Source organism: Lycium barbarum, chromosome 6 (genome assembly GCF_019175385.1).
Source record: "Lycium barbarum isolate Lr01 chromosome 6, ASM1917538v2, whole genome shotgun sequence".
Classification (NCBI taxonomy): domain Eukaryota; kingdom Viridiplantae; phylum Streptophyta; class Magnoliopsida; order Solanales; family Solanaceae; genus Lycium; species Lycium barbarum.
Genome location: NC_083342.1, coordinates 127,998,174 through 128,008,222, shown reverse-complemented (window position 1 = coordinate 128,008,222; position 10,049 = coordinate 127,998,174). Strand labels below are relative to the sequence as shown.

General features: G+C 37.1%; 1 protein-coding gene across 1 annotated transcript; it reads right to left on the bottom strand.

Moving 5' to 3' along the window:
- Window positions 1-5,256: 5,256 nt before the first annotated feature.
- On the bottom strand, window positions 5,257-9,705 carry LOC132598816 (bifunctional riboflavin biosynthesis protein RIBA 1, chloroplastic). Its single transcript, XM_060311919.1, has 7 exons — window positions 9,532-9,705; window positions 8,297-8,678; window positions 7,994-8,215; window positions 7,059-7,381; window positions 6,593-6,722; window positions 6,078-6,374; window positions 5,257-5,961 (listed from the first exon to the last, which is right to left on the bottom strand). The coding sequence occupies exons 1-7, from the start codon at window positions 9,579-9,581 to the stop codon at window positions 5,728-5,730; spliced, it is 1,638 nt and encodes a 545-aa protein (XP_060167902.1). The 5' UTR covers window positions 9,582-9,705; the 3' UTR covers window positions 5,257-5,727.
- Window positions 9,706-10,049: the final 344 nt, after the last annotated feature.

The following is a 10,049-nucleotide window of genomic DNA, read 5'->3' as shown; positions in this document are numbered from 1 at the left end:
GGTCGATACCCATCCGTGGGTCCCGCGACCTTCCTTTATGTAATTCGGAGAATCTTTGAATGAATTTGGTATGACCATTGTTCCGATTTCAAATATGATCATTTTACTTATGTTTGAAGTTATGATAATGATTTTATGCATATGACTACTCACGACTCTATTCGTGCATTCTGTTATTCCTTTCGCCGAGTCCCGGGCCGGTTCCGTTATCGTGCGCATTTTGATATACTCCAGAGTTATGCTGTGTTTATGGTTCACCGAGCTACTCGCAAAAGAGGGTCGGGTTCCACCTATATTTGGTGTTATGCTGTGTATGGCGTTATGTTGTGATGTGATATGTGACGGGGATACGGAGATTTGAGACTTTCTGGTGTTATGCTGTGTTATGGCGCCATCGACGGGTGGGCGACCATATTCTTCTGTACCCGATGCATGACTTACATGTTTTTGAAAGTAAAGAAATTTTGATATGTTGGATTTGCACTTATGTTTGATACTTCCATTTCGTTTATATCTCAGATTTGCTTTCTGTACATTCTGTTTTGCATACTCAATACATATTTCGTACTGACCCCCTTCCTTCGGGGGCTGCGTTTCATGCCCGCAGGTACAGACACACAGTTTGGTGATCCACCGGTTTAGGACACCCCCTTTTTGCGGTTGGAGTGCTCTTCTCCTTTCAGAGCATATCTTTTGGTATATATTTTTGTTCGCTATGTATGTACATATATTCGTTCAGGGGTACGGCGGGGCCCTGTCCCGCCATATGATTCGTTTGGTCTGTTAGAGGTCTGTAGACGTATTTGTGGGTGTGTGTGCCTGCTTCTGTACAGTTGTGTTTATATGATTCTACTCGTTATGGCAGCCTCGTCGGCGTGCATTTTGTATATGCGTTTTGGGCCGTTGCGCCATTTGATAGCCTTGTCATCTTTTGATACATTTGACAGCCTTGCCGGCTTTTTGATATATATATATATATATGTATATGTTCGCTCATGGTTGCGTTGAAATGTGTCTGATACAGTTTGATATGGTTTGAGACGGCATATAGTACTTATGGCCGCATATGCTATTTGGATGTGATTCGATATGGATAGGTATGTCAGGGTGCCCAATTAGGGCACCAGTCACGACCTACGGGATTGGGTCGTGACAGATGGTGACTGGAAGATTCGTATTCGATCCATGGTAATAGCAATTCACTCTGTTGGATAGCAAATGTGGTGATAGAATTGGAGTGTGAGTGTGTTTGAATGAGAAATATGTGTATGAACTCGAACGTGATACAGACAATTACTTGTGCAAAATCATCACGAAACTGTTAACTTGAATGAGTGACCATCATAGCAAGTTGTTTGACTTGGGCATTTTTTCCTTGCCTTTCTTTAGATTAGAATTTATTAGGACAAGTAACATTATTTTAGAATAATCTGCAGAAATGTAGAATGAAAGATACAACATCTTATTGACGCTTGACCAAACTAGACTGGAAAATAGTATAACATTTATTGAAAATACATTTAAGGTGAAGCTTGAACTTGGAAAAATCAAGAAAAAATTTCTTGCCTTGTTTATGAATTGTAATTGAAAGATATGGTAGAAGAGTTGCTTGTATATTACTCCAACAAGTAAGGGGAATAAATACATGTACATGCACATTGGGTTCTTAATAAGGATAACATACCCAGTATAATCCCACGGAGTGGGTTTACGTGCATCCTATAGCATGAGTCGTGAGTATAATCACAATAAACTAATGCCAACTTTATCAAGTTGGTGCGACGAATCAGGAGTATGATGAAAATAAACTAATGCCAGTTAGTACCAAGTTGGTGGAGTGAAGTGTGCGGTTAAACATGGGCTGTGCATCTGTAAGGGGTATTTAAGAACAACTTGAAATTCAGAAATCAACAAAAAGAAAAAGGAACTCTAGTCCAGAAGCTTATTAATGAAAATTCAGAGTTCTGCTTTTTCTCTTTTGTTATTGCGAATTCTGGTCGTCAAAGCCAGTTTTAATGGCCAAGATGGAGATTCAAATCAAGATAAGGAAAACGTTAAAGCCCTCAACTCCTACCCTGAATCATCTCCGGAGCCTCAATCTTTCGTTGTTTGATCAGATGGCTCCTAGTGAGTACGTACAGTACTGTTCTACTACTTTTCGAGCAGTGAATGGAACAGGTCAGATGGTGCTGAAAGATGTGATAAGCTGCAAAAATCTTTGGCTAAGACCTTAGTTTTATCCTCTAGCAGGAAGATTTAAAAAAGATGACCTCTCAATTCACTGCAATGATGAGGATGACCTCTCAGTTTGAGATTATATTCGTATGCAAATAAAATTGTAGTAACATTTTATAAATTCGTATGCAGATAAAATTGAGAGGAATCAGCTTGCATCCATTTCAGGCCATAGTCCAATTTTCTATACATATGATAGGTGATTATTTTAATTCCTGCAATTGTGTCATTCTTATGTGAAGGATCCAATATTCAGCTTCTGAATCAATCCTTTAGCCTAGGATGTTCAACCACCATTTGTCAATGAAGAAACTCCCTAAAGTCTTCCAAAAAAAAGGGAAAAGAAAAACATACATACACACAAAGTTCTGAATGAGTAGCTTTTTTTTTTCTCTTGTAATGGAAGGGAAACCAAAATTGAAGAGAGTAAAAGCAGTCAAGAAGATGGACCAACAAAACATAGCTTTCAACAAGACAAACCTTCCAACAAGCAGTCAAAGATGTTAAAAGTACCAAAGGGACTTCAATTACCACTTACAGCTTTTCCATCAAACTAAAGGTGATAAGATACTCTGTCTTTTTTCCCATCCTTTGATCCCAGAAATCAAGACCATATTTAGCAATAAAGAGTGAAAACTGCAAATTTTATACTCCCTGTGCCAATTTATGTGTCATACTTCCTTTTTAAAAAGAATTTAGATTTAATCTTCTCATCACACATGTGTTGCTTGTTTCAGATCACAAGTTTTCAAAGTCTTATTTTTCTTTCGTAAACTTCATGCCCAAATGCCGCCACATAAACTGGGACAGAGGTAGTACTTTTTCTTTTTGCTGGAATAACCCAGAGATGGATCAAGATGTTACAATCGCAAGTTGAAACTAAACTCTTGTAAAATTGATCCTCTATTATACCTCTGCGAATTATGTATGTATGTGGTCCGGGGGAATTCAAAATTTGATTAGAATCATCAAGATTTGTTTGAAACGTATTTAAAGGCACCAAAGATACACCTCTGCCATGCATTCAAGAAATCATCATTCAACAGGAATCGGAGTAAAACAGGGAAACTAGCAGCAAAGTGTATATGAAGCAAGGGTAACATATTAAACACGAACAAACAAAATCAAACTCCTATTGTCATTCGTCAGTACTAAATACTACTACTAGTATTCATTACATACAATACAAGACAACTCCAAAAGAAAAACAATACTAAGTGTTACGAATTCTTAAAATAAAACTAATAGTACTACTTGTAAACTTTCAACCTAGACCAAGAAAGCAAAGGCAGAGATGAGAGCAGCAACTGATCCAACGACCAGATAGGTGCTAAAGTTGAACGTAACAGCAGCATTAGTTGCAGGCTCGGGAGCGACGTTAGATGATGGAGACTGAGAAATTGAAGCAGATAGAGGAGAATAAACAGGAGCACTAATTGGTGGATGAACAAATAATGGTGATGACTTTAGTGGTGATGGTGATGGAGAACTTAAGGGGGAATGTGAAGTTGTTAATCCCATGGCCATGAAGAATGTTGCCATCATCAGGACTAAGAGACCATTGTATGATGATAATGATGATGCCATTGCATGCAGTGTAAGGAAAGGAAAAATATTGGAGAGAAAAAAGAAGGGGAGTTTGTGCGAGAGAAAGAATTAAGGTTGGCAGAGTATTATTTATAAGGAAGACTAATGGTCTGAGTTCTGAATTGCATGCACGACTTGTTTTTTCTTTTCTTTTTTTGGGATTTTGGAAGGTTTTTTGGAACAATTTAACTTAGGGTTCTAATTTTAAACACTTATGCTATGAAAAATTTCACCATATTAAGCTAAGGTTAATTCCAGTAAAAATAAGTTAATTAAAAGGTAACTACAAGTGATTTATAGTATACGACAAGTACAGTTTAGTAATTATATAAAATATAATATACTAGTATAAGGTAAGTGCCTAAGTGGTAACTTGGAAAATAGTGTGAAAAGTCTTTATATGGTCAGTGTTATAACTTAAATTCTTTAATGTAATTAGTCTACACGGTAAAAGAAAAGACCGCGGACGTGTAATCAATTATCTGCCAAATTTTAAAGGTTATTTGCACATTCATTGAATGTATACCAACAGTGCATATGAAAAGGTTTAAAACTGACAGGGGTACTTTCCTAAACTTAAAGATCCTAAGCTCTAAGAGCCCGTTTGGATTGCTTATAAGTTGGCTTATAAGCTGTTTTCAGCTTTTTTGAGTGTTTGGCTGGCCAGCTTAAAGTCATTTTATGCTTAAAATAAGCTCAAAAAAATAATTGGACTCATTTAACTTAGTTTATCTAAAGCAGCCTATAAGCTGAAAACAGCTTATAAGCCAAAAAAAATAAGTTGAATTACCCCAACTTATTTTTTTCAGCTTATAAGCTGCAAACAGCTTTAAGCTATAAGCCAATCCAAACGGGCTCTAATAGGTAAAAGCACTGAATTTTAAAACACAGAGTTTTTGTAATTTGTAGAAGTTCCAGGCTGGTCAAGGTGAAAAAACACGGTTTTAGTTCTACGTTAGTCCAAAAATGAATTTTGGACGTTTTTCATTAAAGAGGCAGAAGATTATTGCACACGTTAGTCCAAACATATTGGCAAGAAAGAGAATATAATCTCATAAGTAACTTATTTCCTGTCTGACAAATAAACTTGTTTTTCATGTCTGCAAATACAGATGGAAACCACGTTGGTGCCTTCTCGGACAGGCTTCTATCCAAACTCAGTACAGGTATTACAACTATCACAATAACTAATAAGGCAACAAATAACATTCCTAGTACCTCTTAGTTTGCATCAGACCAATCAATGCAAAACATGTGCCATACGAACTTTAATCGCTTAACCAGCTGAAGTGATTCTCATTCTAATTTGCAACTAATTAGGTTAAATTGTTTGTTTTGATCAGTTGCACAAAAAAATTGTTTGTTTTGATGTAAACACAAAGGGCAAACACTGACCTGTTATCAGCATAAGTAATTAAACCAACATCGATCAAGTTTAAATTGCCAACAGTAAACTCATGAAATCATTTCAGCAAGTTATAGTACACCAACCATAACATCTAGTTGCTACTAAACGCTACGGCCTATAAAAAGAGTTTAAATACATTCTCCAATGCAAGAATACATATCCTGTCAGTCTATATGCTGGCTTTTCCTCCTTCCACTAACACTTGATATGGGATCCAGGACAAGGTGAATCCCGTTACTTCTCATCAACGCTAATATACATTTAAAGACAAAACGAATGTCCGTAAAAATAATAAGCACCAAGAATTCATTATTCTGGCACGAGTAGCAATAAAACAATGATTAAAATATGGAATTATTTGTTAAGGTATCCCGAGTTGATTGCTATCCAGGTGATTGCTATTTCTCCAGCAAGTTGTTCGCCAAACAGAACATCTTATCAGTCCCAAGCATGGAAACATTAGTATGTTATGCATTCTGTGTAGTTGAAGATTTCTCCTAGTTTGGTTTACCATTTGTTGTGCTGGTGCTGCTTCCAGGGCGAATAAGGTTGCCATACACATGGCCCATTTTAGCACGTTTTGTTTCCAAATATCTCTTGTTATCTTTTGTAATGGGAGTCAGAAGGGGGACCCTACCAGAAATTGCCAAACCATAACCCTTGAGCCCACTGTATTTTGCAGGATTGTTTGTCATCAGCTTCATAGTTCGAACACCAAGATCCCTTAAGATCTGCAGAAGGATACAAGTTTAGTTTTGCTACAAGGTACCTAGATTTACACAAAATTCACCTCACGATGCAGAGCGAGCTTATATATTCACTAGAAGTTTTTATAAGAAATAAGTACCTGTGCACCAACCCCATACTCTCTTGAATCAATGGGCAAACCAAGCTCTTCATTCGCTTCAACAGTATCACGTCCAGCATCTTGTAAATTATAAGCACGAAGTTTGTGACCCAAACCAATTCCTCTACCCTCATGACCACGGAGGTAAACCAAAACCCCCCTGCCAGCAGCCTCAATTTGTTGCATTGCAAGTGCCAGCTGGCTTCCACAGTCACATCTGGCTGAACCGAATATATCTCCTGTGAGGCATTCTGAGTGTACCCGTACAAGAATATCTTGTCCGTCTCCTATATCTCCCTGATTATTTAACAAACTCATACCAAATCAGTATACAATAGTCAACATGCCCGTCCCCTTTCCATTTTTTTTTTTAAATAAGATGGAACCTTATGTTTCTAATTGATATATTCAGTTTTGTGATTAGTGAAACACAACAAACTGAAATGTATGTACAATTTCGACTAGTCCTACCACTGCTGAATATACATGCGAGAATATCCCCAAAAGTTGCTCACCTTAACCATAGCAATGTGCTCAATACCATCTATTATTGACTTGAAGCAATGGGCAGTGAACGGGCCCCACATAGTTGGTATTCTTGCAGCAGAAGCATGCTCTACCAACTGATCTCTTTTCCTCCTATATCTGTAAAAGGAAGTTCGTGTCAGATAATGTACCAAAAGCTAGTTAGTAGAAACAAGTTGAATAGGGCTAAAAGACTGCTTGCTTTCAAGCATTTTCTGGACAAAGCAAGGATAAGGGAAAGTCACTTCTACTGTGTTTAAGATATTAATGCAGCTGAATGCAAACGAAGAGAAAGAAGAACATCAGAAGTAGACTTCCTCGTTTGATCAAGTAAAACTAAAATAGTTCCAGACAGAAAAGGAAGCCTCACGTTAGAACCATCAAAACAATAACCAATGAAGGAGTTATTCAGCAACACCAACTCGTAAAGAAATCAGAAGCAGATCTGTTAACTACCTGATTAAGTCAGCAACTGATATGATCTTCAAGTTATGTTCTTTTGCAAATTGACGAAGCCTAGGCAATCTAGCCATGGAACCATCATCATCCACAACCTCACATATTACTCCAACAGGGTCTAAGCCAGCTAACATGGCAAGATCCACAGAAGCTTCAGTATGTCCAGCTCGTTTTAAAACCCCGCCTACCCTGTATTTCAATGGAAAAATATGTCCCGGTCGGTTGAAATCCTCAGGTTTTGAATCTCTGGACGCAAGTGCCAATACTGTTGTTGCTCTATCATGAGCAGATACTCCTGTAGTGGTTCCATGCTTTGCGTCCTGCGTGATTGTTTTACCATTAATGCTTCATTAGCATCTATTTAACAGGACACTAGACTAGGATGCTGAAAGGACAACCGACAACCAGCAGCGAGAGGTAGCACAGGTGACGGATAATTTCAAGAAGTCTTTTGGCTCAGAACCCCAGGAAGAAAATTAAATCTTAGAATGTGTTCAAAAACAAGCCTTAGGTATGTTATTTATATTTTCGCCCTTAACAAATGTCGAAGTAAACTATAGAAGATAAAAGGTAGTCGTATTCCACACAGTTGCAAGAATAGCATTCACTACATCCTTAAAATATTCCCTGGAAAACACAGTATTCCAGCATTGACTGGGAGTAACTCTCCTTGGATAACAATACCCAGCATTTCGTTACTCGTGTTACAAATTTTTTGTAGAAAATTTCTTACATCTTTCTTTCTTCTTTCTTTAGTTGGTAAGGTTTAGATATCGAACAACTTAGTAATTCGAATGTATCAAGTAGGTTTAGAAATGTTAAATTCCCAAATTCTGAAATGAGAACTGGCTTGCCATTAAGAAAGTCCCCTTGCGCCCCCAAACCCCCCTACAAAAAGAGATACAAAGGTGCGTAATCAAGTTAATACATACCACTGAGACTGTGAATGCTGTACAAAGTTTCTCCTCATTCTTTTTATCGTTTACCATCAATGGAAGCTGTAACCTCTCCAAGTCTTCCTCTACCATACTCACACAAACTATCCCTGTTCCATGCCTCACAAAGAAAGCCATTGCTTCTGGTGTAGCTTTGGATGCAGCCATAATTAAATCCCCTTCATTTTCTCTGTCTTCATCATCTGTAACTAGCACCATCTGCATTAAGGATTTTGACTTAGTTTATTTCTACATAACATAAGACAAACTACTCTTGTTGACTTTTTAAGAATAACCTACCTTTCCTTGGCGAATGTCTTTGATGGCCTCAGGAACAGATGAAAAACCTTCTGTCGGCCGATCCAAATCGAATTCATCATTATCTGAAGAAAAACCACTTGTTGTAGGAACAACAACATCTGCTGCTAGCGTTCCAAACGTTACAGCATCAGGTTGAGTCTCAGTTCCTGTAGAGAGGCTACTCAACAGAGAACTTTCTCCCCTGGATTGAGAACGGACGTCTCCTTGACCAGATAAGAATGCAGATTTAATCTTAAAATCATTCCTGATGGTTAAGTGTGCTCTAGGATTACGACGTGTGAATGACTCTGAAGAGACGCCATTAACAGAATATACATCGCCGGAGTGCAGTCCATTGAACAACTTGAAGTTCTTTGATGCTCTACAAGAAAAATGAGCAGATCAGAGAGAACTCCTAATACTGCAAATTATTAAGAAAGTGAAAGGTGAAAAATCAATATTTAAACAGGTGACTGTAGAATGCTCAACCACATTAAAGATTTGAACATTATAGACTAAGCTGATGTTAATAACAGATATTACAAAGTCTTCACATGACTCTTTGACACCTTGCTCTCTTACAAAGAAGGATATAAAAACATAATAAACTCTTTTCCTGCGGAAAAAGATTAAAGATTGGCACAGGTACAGGGAAGTGGCGGAGCCACATGCATCTAAGGGGGGTGTTCGTTGGAAAATAACGTTGTATAGATACGTAAAGAAGATTTTTTTATGTATACTATGTGGCGAATCCCTTTTATTTCTTCGTATCTTTACTTTTTATATTTTGACACCCCTTAATAAAAATCTTAATTCCGGCATTGGTACAGGTAACTATTACTACTACGCCTCAATCCTAAATTATTTACAAAAAAGAAATGGCATCATAGACAATCACCAAGGCAAATAAGGAGTCTTGAAAAGCGGTAAAATTGTAAAAACTAAGTGGTGACTCTGCAAAGTTCAAACAAGAACAATTCAAACAAAAACCACAACCTTTTACAAATCAAAGTCAAAGAAACCTCTTCCTTTTCAAGAAATGCATCGTTCTTGAAAATAACAAGTCCTCAAACTGATCCAAATTAAACATACTCATAAAAAGAATGAACCAAAAAACAAGACACTACAAAACCCATAAATCTAAAACCAGAATCAACAGATTCGTTCTTGAAAATTCTATACAGCTCAGTTGCAACACGTTTCTTGAAAAAAAAAAATTACTAGTAAGCACTTACTGGGAGCGAGAGAGAGATGTTGAAGGGAAAGAAATGTTGATAGAAGCCATTAATGTTACCAAAAACTTGTGTCTTTCAACGATATAAGCTGAAATCTGAATGGAGGGGTTGGTGTCTTCCTCTCCTTTTTATTGAAGAGAAAGCCAAAACCAACTTCTTATTTTTCAATCAAGATTTGAGAAAGGTCTAGGAAATAGGTAGGTGTTAGGTTGCTGGAAATAAACGCTAAGGTACCTTAAAGGTCACGTCCTATTTTCACTGACCAATAGGAATCTATGGCTGCGTACGAATATGATATGTTATACTACTTGTTAAAAAAATAAGGCTTGGAATGCAAATTTTAGATTAGTCTTTTAAAATAAGTAATTTATTGTTTTAAAAAATAAGGCTTGGAATGTGAATTTTAGATTAGTTCTTTAAAGTAAGTAATTTATGTCACCCACTAAGTCATGAATACTTGCAATGCAAATTTTAGATTAGTTCTTTAACATAAGTAATTTATGTCACTCATGAGGCCA